This window comes from Paecilomyces variotii (assembly GCF_004022145.1).
Source record: "Paecilomyces variotii strain CBS 101075 chromosome Unknown C8Q69scaffold_15, whole genome shotgun sequence".
NCBI lineage: Eukaryota > Fungi > Ascomycota > Eurotiomycetes > Eurotiales > Thermoascaceae > Paecilomyces > Paecilomyces variotii.
Genome location: NW_021167154.1, coordinates 60177 through 77800, shown reverse-complemented (window position 1 = coordinate 77800; position 17624 = coordinate 60177). Strand labels below are relative to the sequence as shown.

The 17624-nt window shown below is 53.9% G+C and overlaps 5 protein-coding genes across 5 annotated transcripts; 1 reads left to right on the top strand and 4 right to left on the bottom strand.

The window, feature by feature from the left end:
• Positions 1–110: 110 nt before the first annotated feature.
• Positions 111–2342, bottom strand: C8Q69DRAFT_109706 (putative eukaryotic translation initiation factor 3, gamma subunit). The gene is made up of 2 exons (XM_028625107.1): positions 2140–2342; positions 111–2044 (listed from the first exon to the last, which is right to left on the bottom strand). The coding sequence occupies exons 1-2, from the start codon at positions 2223–2225 to the stop codon at positions 451–453; spliced, it is 1680 nt and encodes a 559-aa protein (XP_028481531.1). The 5' UTR covers positions 2226–2342; the 3' UTR covers positions 111–450.
• Positions 2343–2832: 490 nt separating this feature from the next.
• Positions 2833–6323, top strand: C8Q69DRAFT_515182 (hypothetical protein). The gene is made up of 3 exons (XM_028633359.1): positions 2833–3847; positions 3896–4908; positions 4957–6323. Exons 1-3 carry the CDS (start codon positions 3172–3174, stop codon positions 6106–6108), a joined length of 2841 nt encoding a protein of 946 aa, XP_028481530.1. The 5' UTR covers positions 2833–3171; the 3' UTR covers positions 6109–6323.
• On the bottom strand, positions 6324–9060 carry C8Q69DRAFT_109785 (low-affinity glucose transporter HXT3). Its single transcript, XM_028625109.1, has 6 exons — positions 8635–9060; positions 8294–8554; positions 7953–8217; positions 7182–7886; positions 6839–7038; positions 6324–6714 (listed from the first exon to the last, which is right to left on the bottom strand). The coding sequence occupies exons 1-6, from the start codon at positions 8714–8716 to the stop codon at positions 6539–6541; spliced, it is 1689 nt and encodes a 562-aa protein (XP_028481529.1). The 5' UTR covers positions 8717–9060; the 3' UTR covers positions 6324–6538.
• A 344-nt stretch (positions 9061–9404) lies between these two features.
• On the bottom strand, positions 9405–13495 carry C8Q69DRAFT_447969 (putative MATH and UCH domain protein; the record flags this gene model as incomplete). The annotated part of the gene is made up of 3 exons (XM_028629253.1): positions 9405–10792; positions 10865–12979; positions 13063–13495. 3 exons carry the CDS (start codon positions 13493–13495, stop codon positions 9405–9407), a joined length of 3936 nt encoding a protein of 1311 aa, XP_028481528.1.
• A 1516-nt stretch (positions 13496–15011) lies between these two features.
• Positions 15012–16707, bottom strand: C8Q69DRAFT_109716 (putative deoxyhypusine synthase). The gene is made up of 3 exons (XM_028625108.1): positions 16270–16707; positions 15354–16154; positions 15012–15271 (listed from the first exon to the last, which is right to left on the bottom strand). The coding sequence occupies exons 1-3, from the start codon at positions 16498–16500 to the stop codon at positions 15179–15181; spliced, it is 1125 nt and encodes a 374-aa protein (XP_028481527.1). The 5' UTR covers positions 16501–16707; the 3' UTR covers positions 15012–15178.
• Positions 16708–17624: the final 917 nt, after the last annotated feature.

The following is a 17624-nucleotide window of genomic DNA, read 5'->3' as shown; positions in this document are numbered from 1 at the left end:
CCTCCTTTTACCTCTGATAGCGTACGTGGTTAGTTTGGCCGTAAATACCTGCTTTACAGGGCGCGGCTTGTTCCAATGCTATGTTTTAGGTGTTTCTGCTTCTCGTCCGGACAACGACGTAGTATATTAGACATTCACGATTGCTGCCGACTCTCCCAGAGTCCGGTTCTACAAACGAGAAAAACGCATAAAGCTAAGCAATAAGGGAGCAATTCCGATTCGAATATCGGGTTAGATGTTGTGGCTCTTAGCCCATGTAAAGCTTTTGTCTGAAACAGGCATGTCCGCTCATCTAATTATACACATGTTCATAACCGTCCAGGAGGAAAGGAAGAAAAAAAAAGAAATGCAGTGACCTCCACTTTTTTGTATACCCGCGCCTTAGATTGGAAATAAAATCCAGAACACCCCAATACGATGCAGATATTAGAAAAGCAAAAGAATTGATGTCTATGACTGTACCTCAACACCTTGGCTTGTATCAGCGGTGACCACCTTTCTCTTCTTACGGCTGGCATGGCCACGCGCTTCCACGTGGGCCTGCGCAGGAAGTACCCGGTTCCCATGGAAGATGTAGCCTTCTGCACCTCCACGGCCGGACATCAGGGGATGTGTTCGTCCAGGAAGGACCTGCCACTGGCGGACGCGAGAAGTCTGCAGAGTCGGCGCGAGGAGGAGCGTCGGGTCGACAGGGAAATCGGCGCTGAGGTCTGGAAGGCTTGAAACTCCCGCGGATGGGGTTTGTGCAGATTCGGGAGAGTCTCTCTTCACCTGAGCCTCGTCCGGCTGCTTCTCTTCCAATTCACGCTTAATGTTGATGTAGGCCGTTTTCCGGGCAGTCGAGTACAGATCAGCCAGCTCGACCAGAGGCTCAACAGTAGGCGAGTATACAACCACGGAAGCACCCCCTGCCAGCAGTGGCACAGCATGCTTCAGCACCGAGGTGGGGTTCATGAGCGTTGCCACGATGAGACCGTCGAATTCTCCTGCACGAGTCTCGTCGACGACAGTGTGGACGCGGGCCCAACGGTTCCGCTTGCGATGATATGAACTACGTTTGTTCGGCTTCAACGCCTGCAGAGCTTCTTCTGACAGGACCTCTGGCTCGGCCCCGTAAACAGAGTCTGCGTTGGGGTCGACCAGCTGCAGCCAGGAAACGGTCTTGAGATGGGCAGTGAGGGGATGCAATGGATCAGGATCGTTCTGGTCGAATCCGAAGTATTTCAGCAGGGAGACATTGGGCTGTGAATAGGGGTGAACCAGCGTGAGAGTATTGCTCGACGCCGACATGGGTTGCCGCTTGGGATGCTGTTCCTGTGCCTGTGGAGTTTCCAAGTCTAGATCGACGTCGTCGTCGTGGGGAGGGTAGAGTATGCCCATTCGCTCCGCCATTGCCGCAACCACGAGACCACCGGTGTCATCTACAATAAGATAACGTCCATTGGGCTTTGATGCAACAGCATTGTCGAGCGACATGTCCCCGCTGTGGTGGACGTTGCCCCAACATCCGATGAGCCCAATCAATTCATCCCGCAACTCCATCACCTTAGACGCATCTTTTTCGTTCAGCATCCATTCTGTCAGTAGATTCACATCCATTGGAAGCACGGTGAACCGTTTCAGATACTTCTTTCGTTTTCTCAGGGTGTATTTGGCTAGCGAGAAGGCCGTCTTCTGATCGATGGCCGAATGCGACTCCAGCAGCTTAGCGATGATCTCTCTGCCGGCGTCACTGGACTCCTTCTTCAATGCTTCAATCTCTGCCAACGTCAACTTTTGACTGGAGACATCATCGACGGTCTCGCGATTAGTGCGCATGTTCACGTCGGCGTCGCCATTGGGTTCGAGATCTTCTCCTTCGCCGTCCGCCTCGCCCGACCCTTCGGCTATCAGGGCCTCCGCATGTAGCTCGGTCGCCGGAACCACTCGGAGGATATGGCCATGCTTCTCTTCGGGTTGATCGAGGATTTCAAAGGTCAGATAGAAGGGGCGTCCGATAATTTGGTTTGCGGGGAAGCTGCCATACTTTCCGAGCGAAACAGTCCTAGAGAGAATTTTTCAGTAAGATAACAATGTTATATGGAGAGAGCTATAACGGCTGCATGGTACGCAATGCAGCATAGACATTGGGCAACTTACGTGTTGGGCACGAGCTGGATAACCTTGGTCTGATCGGAGGGCAGTCGCAAAGCGACATATTCGTGGGGTCGAACGAACGACTGCATGGTGACGCAGCCGGTAAGGGAAAGAAGAGACAGTTCAAATCATGCCTTTCCCAGGTCGGATTGATAAGTAGGAAATAGTAGAAAAGAGAAAAAAAAAACACACGAGACCAGAGGCGACGTCTCCAATGTCCTTCTCTGCGGTCTCTTGAACTTTTCGTGCTCTCTTTCTTTCCTCTCGGATACGCACAGACCACCGGGAGCTGTCTTTCCCAAAGGGGAATATCCGGATCTACATTAATCCGGGATAACTCCGGCGTCCCTCCGGAACAACAGATAGTCCGCTGTCCCACCGCGTGTGATGTCACACCGCTCGTGTGACAGTACGATACGTATGATACCGACGATACCGACGATACCGGGCGTTTTCTCGCGACGGTACTGAAACAGGATTTCAGCTGCATCGGCAGGCAGCCGGTTGCACATCGCCATTTAATATTGTCGACAGCAACTCTCGTGTCTGCCTCGTCGTTGATTCGAGGCAGATTGAGATCCAGACAGACTGTCGGTGAGGTTAGTTCCCCATCGACATATATCGGCCTCGTTCCCGTCCATGATTGTTGACGGATGGTCACGACGACTGGAGCTTCCAGCAAGTACGTACTGTACCTGAGCTAGCCGCGTACGCCATCCAGCGACGAACGTCTTGGGGTTACGTATACCTGAGCAACGAACGAGTGCATCGAGATCGCACTTTGGGACAGAAGCTATTTCGCCTCAATTTCTTTCGTGGGACACTGGCCTCGGTTTGGTGGTCCAGGCAGCAGGATATTACGGGCCGACTGCACTTCAGCGGGAGGCCATTCCGCCAGAGCTTCGCCGTGCCTGAAGTTGACCAACTATCTCGCGCCTATACGGAGGACTGAGGGAATACTGATGACGGGGGCCCTGATACAATTGTCTGCCACCCTCGTCTACGCTTGACGGACTACCGCACGGCATCTTCTCCATGGTCTTGCGCAAACCTCCTCCACCCGGTATCGAAGCCCCCGACCGGGGAGATGGTCGATTGGAGCAGCGATCTTCAGCGTCTGCTACTGTAGCTGCCTCCTCACCCTCCTCATCTGGTCGTTTCACACGTGGCCGGGCTCGCAGTGCTTCTCAGACGCCTCTGAGCTCCGCTCCCCAGTCTGTGTATTCACCGGACCTGAATACGTCGCCTGCGTTCGACCTCATGACGCTGGATCAAGCTCAGCGGTCCCCCGTGGGGGCCCCATTCAATGAGCCCCAGAATCCATGGGCAGAAGAGCTGGTCGAGAAACCAGAACAGGATCCAAAGTCATCAAGTTCGCGAGCGGACGTTTCTCCAGCTGCACAAGGACCCGCGGCGGAAAACAGGACCGGAGTGCATCGGGTTCCTCCTATTGTCACGGAAAGCACCCAGCGGAGACAAGCTGCGGAAGGACCGCAGTCAGGTCCAGTATATGGAACATCCCCATTACATACAAGAGCAGAATCAGCGCCGCAGCAATTGCAGTCTAACAATCCTTTTCTCAGAGCGCGGCAGGAATACAATCCGTGGGAGGACTATACGGCTCGGCCTGTGCCTACGGAGGGAGCACACCAGCAAGCTCCATGGCCTGACAATGCAGGTCAAGGCTATCCCGGCCACAGGGTTAGCGAGAGTATGTGGTGTTCCCCCAGAGGTCCCAACTTGTGCTGACAACTCGCAGGCGAAGGTTTTATTCCTATGACTGCACGTCTGTCGCTGTTTGATGAACCAGAACATGAGTCCCCATGGGGCGAACAACATCCGGGAAGCAATGGAGAGCCGCCGTCGCAGCCATTACAGACAGGTCTCCCCCCTCAGCCTGTTGGCGAGGATCCAGCTGCGGTCTGGTCACCTGAAACGTTCGATTCGATTCCCCATGCGGTGAATCCCCCTGAAGGCCCAATGTATGATCCTCATGCAGACCTGCAGGGGCAAGTTTCTTCGGCCGATGCCCCAACTCCCGGGGTGAACCGGGATGTCTACAGTGTGGCTCAGGGTAAACAGCCGGATTACGAACCACAAGGTGCCGAGAGCTGGACGAATATTCCCTCCGCCACCGTCTCCGACGCAACGCGTGATTCCTCCCAGGACCTTCTGGAATACGATGACACCACAGGAAGTTCCCAGATGCAGGCCAGCACCTCTCAGACCGCCGCAACACCGAAACCCAGCATGGGCGATGGAAAATCACGGGATGATACTGTATCTTCCGGGAAGCAGCCAGTGTCATTGCTAGACAGTGACCCATTGGAGAATCCAGAAGCAAATGAGCCAAAAGCTCCTCCAATGCCTCCACGGCCAGAAGCAGCAGCAGCCACCGCTCCTTCAGAAGCTGATCTCGCAAGAGAGATGGAGAAACGATCTGAGACATATGCAATCCGGCATGTCAACTGGACTGATAACACGGGAAAGCTGCGAAAATCTCCTGTCTTGGTGCAGAATGAGAACGGACCATGTCCACTACTCGCTTTAGTTAACAGCCTCGTACTGCGGGCGGATAGAAATGCTGGAACGCCAATTGTCAAGGCTTTACAAACAAGAGAACAGATCTCGCTTGGGCTACTCATTCAAGCATTATTTGATGAGCTTACAACGTGCCTTGCACCGGATGAAGAACTCCCTGATATAGAGGCTCTAAGTCTGTTTCTCACGATGCTTGACACTGGAATGAACGTTAACCCCCGCCTGACATTGGTAAGTCCTTATGATCATCGTCTTGTTGGTTCACTCTGACGTGTGTAGGAATCGGAGAATGCGGCTGGCTCGTTTTATGAGACGAATGACATTCGGCTTTATGGCACATTCAAAGTGCCGCTGATACATGGCTGGCTTGCATCACCTTCTAGCGAAGTACATACAGCGCTCACCAGGGTGGCGCAGTACCACGAGGACATACAATTGCTTCAATTTCGTAAGGAAGAGATCGAAGATCGTGTTTGCCGCGGGGGTTCGATCACTCCGGAAGAGGAGCAGCTGATGAATGACATTCACAGCATTCTTTACTTTGTTGATGTCGAGAATGCCACTCAGCTCAGCGGTTTCGGATTGGATCATCTCACCGCGCATCTTGCGCCAGGCTCGATTTCGATTCTGTTCCGCAACGATCATTTTTCGACTCTTTACAAGCATCCCAAGACACATAGACTCTTCACTTTGGTAACAGATGCTGGATATGCGAATCACGCTGAGATCGTCTGGGAGTCTCTGGTGGATGTCAACGGCTCTAACACGGAATTCTTCTCAGGGGACTTTCGCCCTGTCGGTCATGCTCCAAGTGGATCGACCTCTAGAGGTCACAGGGGAACCAGGAGTGATGCCAGTCGTCGGTCAGGCCAGCAACATACACCTTCGCAGGAGCAGACTGATGCAGATTATGCCTATGCCCTCTCGCTCCAGTTCCAGGAGGAGGCCCAACGCGAGAGCGATCGAACAGCTGACAAGAACCACCGGCGTGCCTCGGCCCCCCTCTCGCACGCACAGTCGGCGAGTGTCCATGGTCGCTCTTCGAGCAGTATCAGCGGTGCAAGCCGCTATGCATCCGCTGCACGCGGCCATGCTACGTCACGTAGTCAGGATAACCGGCCACATATACCTCCCCGTAACTATGCTGCAGCCGTTAACCGTCCTGTTGATGGTGCTGATGATGCCCCTCCTCCTTCCTATGAGCAAGCTGCTAACGGCCCAGCATATGTGCCGCCTCCTGGAAGCCCCCACCACGAGACGTCCTCTTCCAATCCGAACCTCTCTCCGCCTTATCTTCCGGACCAAGACGTTAGAAGGACACGGAGTCAGCGTGGTAGAGTCATACCTGGCGGGATGATGACCTTGGCAGTCCCGGAGAGATCGAAGGACAAGAACAAGGACGACAAGAACAAGGACTGCATTGTCATGTGAAGCTGGTCGACCCAGAGATATTCGAGACTTGCAAGCATCTATTCAGTAATGTTTATATGCTCTCCTGTGAGGACCATCCGACTTCCCGGTCTGCTCGAGCTCACTCACGAGCTCCTTTAATGACTGATTGAATTGACGATTGAATGACGTTGCGCTTCTTGTAGCGCTTCATGTGCACTCCTTGTTATCGTATACTAAAGATACCACCACATATCATCTCGGACGGACTTTGTTTCTCATTTGTCTTTTCGTTTCATTGTTGCGGTATTAAATTCGGCGGATGGCAACGAGTGGATAGGAATGGACTATGATCTCTCGAAGAATCCAACCAAAATACGTAAGAACGCTGAAATCCATTATGTATAAGCGTGTACAAGCTTGGAGCTATAGTACTTAGCCCGGCCTCCGGTATTTGCTATTTCCTACCAGTTCACACCTCAGACTGTCCTTTCTCGTCAGCTCCTCCCTCTGCCTGCTTCGCCATAACAGTCAAATCTTCCAGGCCTTCCTGTGTTTTTCTGGCATATTCCCTTTCGGCCCGCCATGCCAAGCAGCTCTCGCTCGAGAACAGAACGTCGAGTTGTTCAAGATGTCTATTTGCCGTTTCTAAGCATCAATCAATCCGTTAGTAATATTATCTATATATATATATATATCACCACGGAATACCGGAGGAAAAAGCTAGGTAACTAGAAATAAGAGTGCAAAGAAAAACAGAATGGAATCTCACCAATGTAAAATAAGTAAATCGGCACCAACATGGTCAGATACACTAGGGCAAAGAGGATAAAGATCCAGAATCCAATCGCGTCGATCAGGTACGGGATGATTTCGTTAATGGTTCCGCCGGCCAGGGAGAATGCGACGGTGGCTAGTGCGGCGCCTTTGCTGCGGCTGGCGAGGGGGAAGACTTCGGTTGGGTAGACCCAGCTTTGTGTCTGTTTGTTAGTATATTGTATGTCATGTATTATCTAGGATGGTATAATAGAATATAATCCTAGCAGGGGTTCGGATTGAGAAGACAAGATGCTGAGATTCGGGGAAGGGGACGGGGACGGGGGTGTGCAACGTACCATGTTGTCAGCCACGTACTGCCGTAGATGAAAATATAGATGTATAAAATAGTAGCGACGCCTGCGCCAAACTTGCTCGCTTTGGCTGGTTCGACGGTGGTATTCAACACTGTTTCATGAGACAGGACCCCACCGATGATGAGCACGATGCCCATAAGCGAGCATCCGATCAGCATCATTTTGCGCCGACCAACATGGTCGCAGAGATAGATGGACAGGGCCAAACTGGCGATATATCCGAACCAATTCCCCCCGGCTAGGAGGGCGGGCTTATCGCCCTTGAATCCAGATAAGGCGAACATGTTCGGTGCGTAGACGCTGATGAAGTCGATTCCGGTACATTTCTGCATGATCTGTACGCCCGCGCCGAGGAGGACTCGACGTCGAGTGTGTAGTTTATCCTTTTTGAAGAGCATGCTGTAGAAACTGGCTGAGGTCGAGGAGGAGGCTTCGGCGCGGATGGCGAGGATGATCTCGTCCATTTCCTTGGTGATTTTCTCCGGGTTGCTGTCCATTCGGCACCGGTTGAGGACTTCTCGAGCTCCCGTGAGGTTTCCGGTCTTTGCGAGATATCGGGGCGATTCGGGGTAGAAGGGAGCTGCGGCGAGGATGAGAAGGAGGAATAGCATTTGGAAACCGAGAGGAAAGCGCCATGCGAAGGATAGAGTGCGTGTTTTTACGCAGGCGAATTCCATCCAGTATACACTTGGGGGAAAGGTCTATTAGGCTAGGAGCTATTATAGAAATGTATCGAAAGAGGTTGAAACTTACATGGCAGATCCAACCATCGCGAGAGTAAACTGCACAGCAACGAAAGCGCCGCGAAGATGCGGATCGGCCAGTTCAGATGTCCAGACTGGAACCGTCGTGTTGAGATAGCCACAGCCAATACCGCTGATCACACGAGCAAAGGAGAGCCAGGTGATATTCTGCGCGGACGCCAGTAAAGCGGCTCCCAGGATGCCCCAGATGCATCCGATCTGGATAGTCTTCAAACGGCCAATTGCATCTGCGGTATACCCGACCAGGAGAGCACCTGGAGACGGCAGCTTAGTATCCCAATCTATGACATAGAAAAAAACAATCATAAAGGGCCGGACTCCAGTACATACCAATGGCAAAACCAGCAAACCACAAGCTGACCATTCCTCCAATGGCCGCAGCATCCCGGTCAGTGCCATTCGCAAAGCCCATCCGTTGCTGATAGTCTGAATTATTGTTGACCTGGCTCATCACCGCCGTATCGTATCCGAAGAAGGTAATGGCACAACCGGCAAATACGAAGATGGCATATGTCATCGGTCTCCCTTTGAGTCTGAGACATCGTGAAGGTGAGTATCCGCCGGGGATATACTTGGCGAATGGTGCTTCCGCTGTCAATGTGATATGATATAGTCAGAATGCGAAGAACTCTTGAAGTAGATTATAGAAATTCGAATGTAGCAGGACTTACGACGGAAGATGTCTTCTGTTGACTCCGCCTGCGGGCTGCTTTCGAGGTGCTCGACATCGTCTTTGAATGTTTCTTCCCCCATGTTATCTCCTATTAGTGAAATTGAGAATGGAATACCAGACACTCCGCCTGTTAATACGCAGATACTGGATCACTGTAAAGGGGACACTCTCCAGAAGAACCTCCTGTACTACTACCACCACCACCACCACCACTACTACTACTGCCTACTCTCCATGTGTCCAGCTCGGACAATGGCCGAGGCGGTCTTGCTCTCCACATCTTCAGATGCGGGGCCCCCGGATTTATTTACCCCAGTCTCGCTCTAGTGGGATAATGGAGAAAGATCGACGCTTTGTTTTGCATCTGGAGATTCTCTGTTCGGGGTTTCGGGCGAATTCCGACCGCGTTAGAACGCCATAGATAGCGATACTTGTATCGGCCGAGTCAGATGGCCTGTTTTGATATTCAACGCGAGGACGATGCATACAGAAAATCTATTGAAATGCCAGCAGCGTTTGGTTGAAGCAGGTAAACCGTAGAAAAATATGTAAAGTATAAAGTAGATTCAACTCCAAAATGTCCTCTCCTATCCTAACCTGTAGCCTAATGTAACCCGGGGTATGTGTTCTAAATGAAATCCAATGCCATTCTTGCCAGGGCACGAATGGGAAAATAAAAAGGCCAAATAGACATGTCCACAAAGAATATCTCACACGCAAGACCGATGTCCGACAGTTATTTATATACGTTCAACGTCATCCCCAAAATCAAGTCCTATAAATCTTAACCACGCTGATGACATTCTTCCTGCAGATGGGACAGGTGTCGACCTGGCGGGCACACGCGACGCAGGCGCAGACGTGGCCGCAGTCGTAGAACAATGCGTCCTGCTCTTCGCCGTAGCAGATCTGGCAGAGGTCCATTTCTTCATCGGCAACCTCCCAGTAGCTGATACCTTTGCCGTGACGCTTGCCATCACGGTACCCGCCGACGTACTTGTTACCGGTCTTGCGCTCAATGAAGGTACCTTGGCCGTGGCGCTGGTCCTCGACCCAATCGCCAGAGTACGTGTCGCCCGATGGATATTCCATCGTGCCGCTACCGTGACGCAGGCCGAAAATGAAGTCGCCGACATAGGTGGCTCCCGAATCCGAGATATGGGTGCCCTTGCCGTGGTAGTAGCCCTTGTTGAAGTCACCACTGTAGTAGTCCCCGCTGAACCCGGCATCAATGGTTTTGGTGCCGGTGAAAGCGCGAGTTGGATGGCGCCGGGACGACGCCCACAAGTACTGCACGAGGCGATCGGGGTTGGCAAAAGAGCCAGCAGCACCAAGCTCGGAACGTCTGCTCTCATTGTTAGTTTTTGCGTCGAGAAAAGGCGATATGGATTTCTCAAAAACATACTGGTCCTTGCTCAGTCGGTCTCCGACAATGAAGCACGTGCCATCGTGGACGGGGGCCTCAAAGGTATCAGCTGGAGACACAGCAGAGACGGTCGTCCCATCGATGCGCTGCCAGACAAGGAAGTCCTTATTTTCAGTCCATCGAAGGTGCGTCCGCAGGGCCGATCTGATATTGTCCTCCATCCGCGAGACATACGAGCCCACCGTGCGCAGAATCTGCTGCTTCATATCGAAGACTTGGATGAAGTAGTAGACGTGCGGCACTGGAAGAGCCGCTGCGGGTCTGGCTGGTGTAGCATTGTCGGTGCGCTCTCGCTCGGCAACACCTGGTGCCTGGGAATCTTCCATGACCAGGTCCTCTGGCGGGATTAGATCACCGTCGTCGGCCTGCGAGGTCGCTGGTGGTGTAGGCTCGGCATCCATTTCCTGGATATCACCGGCAATGACGGCTGCGACAGCTTCGACATTAGCGGCCATAATATCATCCATATTGGCGTCCGTCGATTGCTCCTCTGAGCTCTGAGGAGCTGCTTCTCCTGTCTGCCGCTCGGCGGGCACAGCCGACACCTCTTCATCATCTGCAGCTCTGGGGGTACTGTTGGGATCCGGAGTGCGATCCTCCGTTGCGGGAGAATGTTCTCTGTCGTCGGAGGACTCCGATCCCGCTCGTTCCTGGACAGTTTCTTCCGGCTTGTCCTCGCAGACATTGGAAGCAGCCGGGGGATCAACTAGACCAAAGAGCTTGGCATCATCTACACGAACCCGTTAGTCCAGCTTCCAATGATTCAACGGAGGTGGCAGTAATATGAGAGTCATTTTTTTACCTTCTGAGAGCACGTGCATCCACAGACGCGCCGTCTTGAGCAAGAAGTAATCGTCAAGGTCGACGACTCGGTTGAACAGGACGGTGGGACCGAACAGCTCCTTGGTCTGTCCAACCTGCCAGAGACGAATTCGTTCCGTGGCGATCGTCTCAGTGTCGTTGGACTTCCAAAGGGCGATCTTCTTCCTGAGCTCGGCTATGGTGGTCGTGTGCGGTACGGTCATGTACATCACATTGTTGGTCGCCTTTGCCTGCGACATCAGGTCATACGAGTCGAACAAGTCGGGTAGCTGGTCGAAGCGCGGCAACGAGTAGACCTCGACATTGATGTCGACGGGTTTCTTGTCATCAGTGTCCACAACATAAGGATCCTGCGTTGTTTCAAAGTACTTCTTGACGGGTGCAGCAACGTCCCACGGCTCTGGCTTTCCGGTCAAAAATTCCGGGACCACATCCTTGCGGACGTACATGACCACCACGGCGACATCGTGGATGGTCTTGCTCTCCGTCTCCTTGGATCTGGTCGGATCGAGGCCAATGTGGGCCTCCAGCGCCGCCTTTCGAGTCAAACACTCGACGCGGTTGTCACTGCCGTCGTCAAAGGCGAGCCACCTGGTGCCAGGGCCGCCAGGGCGGAGGATGCTGAAGAACTTGCCCGAGGTGCGTCTGCCCCGATGGATGACCAGCCCGTAGAGGTCGTACTGCGGGCACTGGCCTTCCACCACATAGGAAGAGAGATCGAGGACTTCGTCCGGCTCGACGCGGTCGTAGAGCAGCTTCCACTGACGGGTCCTCTTGTCGAACCGCTGGCGACCTAGCTCCACATGCAATACGGGTGGTAGCGACCAGCGACCAGGTTTGGCGGAGAAGTATTTGTCCAAGGAGCCCTGAACGGTCTTGGCCTGGTCGGCAGGAACCCGAATCAGGGAGTTGGTAGCCCCTGAAGGGAGCCGGTTCACTGTCGGGTCGATGGCGGGACTGTCAAAGAGTCGGGCAAACTCCCTGGCCGCGTCCGTCCCAGCGAGTTCAAGTTCGAGACTGCGGCGTAGTCGCTCCCAGAATTCCATCACATCGCCCGAATATTCATGCAGGTTGCGCAAGGTGGCAGTCACGGCGTCGGTGTGGATGCACGGCGCCGAGGAGGGCTGGGTCCGCATGAGCCAGAGGAATTTCTGCAGCGCTTCGCAGAGCGGCTTGGGCTTTTTGTCGACATCCCTGAAATGTTCCAGCACATCGACACTCTGCAGGAGCTTGCGGAAGGGGGCGAGGAAGAGCCAGGACGCCAACCCGGCCACTTCAGCACTGTGGTTGATGACGGAGTCGCCCATGGGACGATATCCTGTTAGGCTGAGGCTGTCCCAGACGGGCTCTGAATCGCTGGAGTGCCACCAGAGCGACTGAGTCGGATCATCGAAGACGCGGATGTAGGCATCAAAGGCCAGGGTATCATTGCGCAGCAGTGCCTGGCGCTGGCCGCGTTGGCGCTGATGGATCTTGTCCCAGGGGCCGTGGAAGTTGGTCCACCCCCAGTCCAGGTTGTGCTGGTTGAACTGGTGGCATGATGACTGCATCCAGCCCGTCCGGGGCTCCTCTGGATTGTAGAGGATGACACCGATCTGGGCGGACACGCGCCAGTCCCGCTTAGGGTTGGTCTCCTGTGGAGAAGGAGCATCCCCTGTCACCGGGGTGTCCAAGGCGGAGGATTCTGAGGGAGGAATAGGGTAACGGGACTTGTAGTCCTCGAACCAGGCGCTGGAATCGTCCTGGCGAGGAAACTTGATCTCGAACTCGGGTTTCTGCTCGCTGAGAACGGCGTCTGGGGCCCCGCGCAGGACCTTGAACTCCGTTTCGGGCAGCTCCTTGTCAGCCTTGGGCATGTCGGGGGAGCATTCGATGTAGATACTGAGGGCGCCAACACTATTGCCCCGGGGAAAGAACTTGATGGTCCACCAGTACCCTCCAATGTAGGCGGCGGGGGACCGCATGATCTTGGCCCGGTTGGGTCGCTCCTTGGTGCCCCGGACGCCCTTGATCTTCCAGGTCAGACGGGCCTTTTCCGCCGGACGGAACTCGGGATCATCGACTTCGCGATAGAAGGACTTCTCCCAGTAATCATCTAGTTGCCCGTCAGTGCTTTCTATTTCTCTCTTTTTGGATTCTTCTTCCTCGGAAAAAGAAGAAGGGGATTGAATCACGTACATTCAAATGCACTGTAGTCTCCATCAGCGGACTCGATGTCCTTGAGCTCTGCCTCGTCGGGGGCGGAGTGATCCTCTTCGATCTCGGCCCAGTAAGCGTGTTCGACCTCTTCCTCCGCCGGGGGTTGGGGAGCTGCGGGCGTTGGTTCCTCGGGGAGGGTCTGATGGGCGTCTGGCTCCGCGGTGGACGAACGCTCAGGGCTCTCGGTGGTCTGAGTTTGAGAATCGTCGGCGGAGGTGTCCATGGCGTCCATGGAAGACATGCCAGTGTCCGGCATGGTGGATGTTTGGGCACGAGAGACGTCTTCTGGTTCCGTGGGTGAGGCAGCTGCCGAGATGTGAGGTACGGAGTGGTCGGGGGAGTCCACGCTGAGGGTGAGCACCGGCGGGGGCTGCTCGAGATGGAGCTGGGAGTCACTCTGGGGAGGATCCATGGTGGATGGGAATAATCACAGAGAGAGAGAAAGAGAGAAAGAGAGGGAGACGAAGAACAAGAGTCCAAACAGCCGTTATACGGGAGCAGTTCTACACGAGGCTGGATGTGTCAGATGGAGCAGGCAGCACAAACCAGCAGGCATCCACCACGGCTCACAGAGCCCACCACAGCAGCAGGCAATAGAGGCCAGTCTGCAAGCAACAGAAGAAGAAAGAAAGGAGATGAGAATTTTTATTTATTTGACTGTTCTCCGTTCCGCACGAAAGGTGGCAACGAACGTGGGCCCGGATGTGGAGGAGGAGAGGGCGATAACAAACGATAAGCAGGAAGCGGGAAGCTCTCCGGATCTTATCGATCGGCCTCGTGGAGCTTTTTAGCAGGTTGAACTAGTCGGGGGGAACCACCACGCGGACCGGGCCAGATGCGAGGGGATTGGAAGGGCAGAAAGAAAGAAAGAGAGAAATCGAAAAGAAAGAAAGAAAAGAAAAGAAAAGAAAAGAAAAGAGAGAGAAAAGGCAGTAGACGAAACGAAACGAGGCCAGGACCAGCGGAGAGGGGCGGCAAGTGAGGCGAACCCGGCAGAGTCTAGTTGGCCCTGTTGGGCTGGAGAGAGAGAGAGAGGAGAGAGGATGCGGTGAAGCGTGGACCTTGAGCACACCGCTGGATGGGAACAAATGGCTATCTAGGAGAAGAAACTGATTTTCTTGTTGTTGTTGTTGTTTTCTTTTTCTTTTTCTGTTCAGTTTGTGTGCGATGATAATAATGATGATGATAATGATAATTAACTGACTGACTGACTCTGTTTGCTGTTGACTGGAACCCCTGAGACTACTGGGTAATCGGCCAATGAGAGACGTCCAGATGGCGGAGCTGACCTGTCACTGCAGGAATAACAGTGACTTATTATATCTGGAGGAGGAGTTGTTTTTTTCTTCTTCTTCTTCTTCTTCTCTTCTCTCTGACTCTTCGTTCAATTAAGCCCGGAAAAGAAGGCATCAATTATGCTCAATAATAATCCCATCCCTTTCATCTCTTCCATTCCATTCCCCTCTCGTGTCTCCCATAGGCCCGTGTCGTGCTCTTCGCGCCCATGGATCATCCCCCGCGTGGGTCCTTATCGTCTCTTATCGGTGGAGATCCAGATCATGGCATTATGGTAATTGTTTCGGCGTCTTCTTTTCCTCGTGGCAAAAGAGAAACAAAAAAAAAGAAAGAAAAAAAAAAAGAAAAACAACCGTTCTGTTGTGCTGTTGTTGCCACCCCGATCGGCATCCCAGGTGGCAATCCGAACTGGCAGCATCCGCTTGAACGGCCGATTCTCGCTCCGATCGACAGTGCCACTGCCCATCTTCCAGACAGCCGCTGCATGAAAATCCCTCTCCGCCACGGTGTACTAACACTCCATCTTACTCTATGGTAAGGCTGCAGGGCGGGAGCATTGGGACCGGTAGATAGAGTCTCTTTAGACTAGAGTGGAGTGGAGGTCCCCGTCTGCGCTGTCCACTCCGCCTCCCCGCCCGCGGATATGCGGCCCAGTAGTTAGTTAGCGATTCCTCTCCAGGAGAGACTCCTTCTAGACTCTGGAGTAGACTACTCGAGAACTCCGGCTGTCCAGCCATGTTCCGGAGAGCAGTCGTAGATTCAGTCGGAAGGAAGAAGAAAATAAATAAATATGCCAGACTCAATGCTTCGTGGGTTCCGGGGTGCTGCCATCCGCTCGTGCAAAGGTCGCCGCGACAATCAGCGGAAAGGCCAGCGTTGCTTCCGCATAGACCTGACAGGCGGAGATAGAATTAACACAGAGGCGCAAAAGAAAACTAGAGAGAGTTATAGAGAGAGAGAGAGATCTAACTCACCTTGACACTTTCCGCATTGGCCTTGATCTTGCCCCAGCTGACGGCCTCGTCCGGTCGCGCGCCCGCATCGCTGCCGTCAAACTCCTGCGCCGTGTTGATATACACCGCGCTCTCCGCCCCGTTCCGCATCAGGCACGCATTCGCAATGTGATGCTTCACCACGCCTCCGCCCAGGATGATCATGCCCGCCCGCTTCGCCCGCACGGCCATTGTGTTGATCCGCCGCACATCCTCCACAATGTCCACGCGTATCTGCGCCGGCGATGACCGGAATGTGTGGAAGTAGAGCATGTCGCCCAGCGATCCGTCCGTCAGGGCCGGGCAGAAGATCGGGATGTCATTGCGCGCCGCCCAGTACAGCACCGACTCCTCGTTCGCGATCTCCAGTCCCAACCGCCGCGTGATCTTGCTGGGCGTCCAGTGCAGCTCGTCTTCCTCGTTGCCCGTCTCCCGCGCCTTCTTCTTGGCCGCTTCCTGCTCCTCCAGCATGCGGTCGAGGATGGGCACCAGCCAATCCTCGAAGGCGCAGTAGTTGCTGTTGGGCACCAGCAGGTTCCCAATGCGGTTCAGTCCCTTGGCCCGGAGACCAGCCCCCGGGGTTGCGAACGAGCCCAGGTAGGTAGGGGCCAGACACTTGATCAGGTCCTCCTCCACTCCTCCCGCGGTTGTGACGATGGCGGACACATGGCGGTGCTGGACGAGATAGCGGAGGGTCTCTCGGAGCCCGGAGGAGATCAGGTTGGACGTGTAACCCAGGAAGATGGTCGTGCGATCCCCCGTCTCGGGATCCCGGTAGGCACGCTGTGGTCAATCGATTCACCTTTGATCAGTTTCGTGTCCGCTTTCCGCTTGGAATTTGGTAAGACTGAAAAGGAAAAAAAAAGAAGGAAACAAAAAGAAAAAGACGATCGCTTACCATGTCATTGATGATGCGTACCGCATCCCCAATGGCACTGGCCTGGAAGCCCATGCTGCCCATGTGGTCGACCAGCTCGGCCACGGTGATATCACGGCCCTGAGTGCGGTGGAAATCCACCCCGCGGACCTGACGCACGCCCTCGGGCACCGGCTCCGACGCGACCAGGACAGCCTGCGTCACTGAGGCCGGGAGATCGGTGCCGGCAGCGGACGTCTGTTCAGCAGTCATGATGGAATTTGTTCTGGCGTGTATAGAGGAGGGGTTGGGAAAGGTGAAGAGGAGAGAGCTTGTGGTGGGACAGGAACCTTTTTTTTCGGAGATTTTCCCGCAGTGGGTGCCTGAGGCGGAAACATTGAAACATTCAGTAGCTTAGCAATGGGCTGATCGCGCTCACTTTCCACTGTGCGCCCTCTGCTGTCATACTATCTATTGTAGATGTAGTCATGAGAAGATTATAGCATTCCACCAACCCTGTAAAGCCGGGGTTCGAGCACCAGATTGGAACTCGAGCCGGTGACTTACCTACCTAGGTAGTTACAATTGCACGAATTGGAATTGGAATGGGTGATGATGGAGTAAGTAGACTAGATCAGCAAAACCGTTAGAATCTCCGGGCAATGGAGTTTGATGAGCTACGAGTATTATTATTATTAGCATTGTATTGAGAAGCCCAGCGATTCGATTCCAGCTGTTCATCAACATCTTCCCCCGCGAGGCTAGCCAGTGAACTAACCTTAGAGTTCAGGCCGGCCTAGTCTAACGCCGTGACCGCCAAGAACGACCCTCGATCTGCTCCATCGGCCATCTTCGTCTCCTCTGCCTTTTGCTCCTTCATTCTTCATCATTACCGTATTTTACTGTCCCTTTGCTCTCTCGTGTCCATCCCATCTTCCGTCCAGGTAATAGCTGAGAGAAGGGAACTCAACCTAGAGGACACGCATTTCCTCTGCACTGTGGCAGATCCAGATCCCGATCCTCTGCGCTTCTACTGCGCCCTCCGATCTCCTGCACGACGCGGTCCAGGAGTTTTCTCGGCGGCTCCCCGGCCCGACTGGCATCGAATCTGGGCTTCAAATCCAACGGCCGCTTTTTGCTCGACAACGCGATCGATTCCTCCACGCACCGTGCAGCTGCAGTCATTCTTTTTCCGAGTTGAATCTCACGGCCCACTGACTTGATTGCTGGCACCAGTGCCCTCCAGGGAGCTCGTTTACTACGTTCTGTGCTTGGCTCACGTTGCTCGATTGACCACCCACTCTCTACTGTACTCTACTCTTCCTTACTCTACTCGACTCTACTCGACTCGACTCTACTCGACTCGACTCTACTCTACCATATCTACTGCTGGTCAT

Coding starts and splice junctions, on each gene's coding strand:
- C8Q69DRAFT_109706 (XM_028625107.1), bottom strand. CDS start 2,225: ATGCAGTCGTTCGTTCGACCCCACGAATATGTCGCTTTGCGACTGCCC. Junction 2,045..2,139: donor ATCCAGCTCGTGCCCAACAC/GTAAGTTGCCCA, acceptor AATTCTCTCTAG/GACTGTTTCGCTCGGAAAGT.
- C8Q69DRAFT_515182 (XM_028633359.1), top strand. CDS start 3,172: ATGGTCTTGCGCAAACCTCCTCCACCCGGTATCGAAGCCCCCGACCGG. Junction 3,848..3,895: donor CGGCCACAGGGTTAGCGAGA/GTATGTGGTGTT, acceptor GACAACTCGCAG/GCGAAGGTTTTATTCCTATG. Junction 4,909..4,956: donor TTAACCCCCGCCTGACATTG/GTAAGTCCTTAT, acceptor TGACGTGTGTAG/GAATCGGAGAATGCGGCTGG.
- C8Q69DRAFT_109785 (XM_028625109.1), bottom strand. CDS start 8,716: ATGGGGGAAGAAACATTCAAAGACGATGTCGAGCACCTCGAAAGCAGC. Junction 8,555..8,634: donor AACAGAAGACATCTTCCGTC/GTAAGTCCTGCT, acceptor TCACATTGACAG/CGGAAGCACCATTCGCCAAG. Junction 7,039..7,181: donor AGTACGTGGCTGACAACATG/GTACGTTGCACA, acceptor ACAGACACAAAG/CTGGGTCTACCCAACCGAAG.
- C8Q69DRAFT_109716 (XM_028625108.1), bottom strand. CDS start 16,500: ATGACTGCTGAACAGACGTCCGCTGCCGGCACCGATCTCCCGGCCTCA. Junction 16,155..16,269: donor TACGCATCATCAATGACATG/GTAAGCGATCGT, acceptor GATTGACCACAG/CGTGCCTACCGGGATCCCGA. Junction 15,272..15,353: donor CCAATGCGGAAAGTGTCAAG/GTGAGTTAGATC, acceptor TCCGCCTGTCAG/GTCTATGCGGAAGCAACGCT.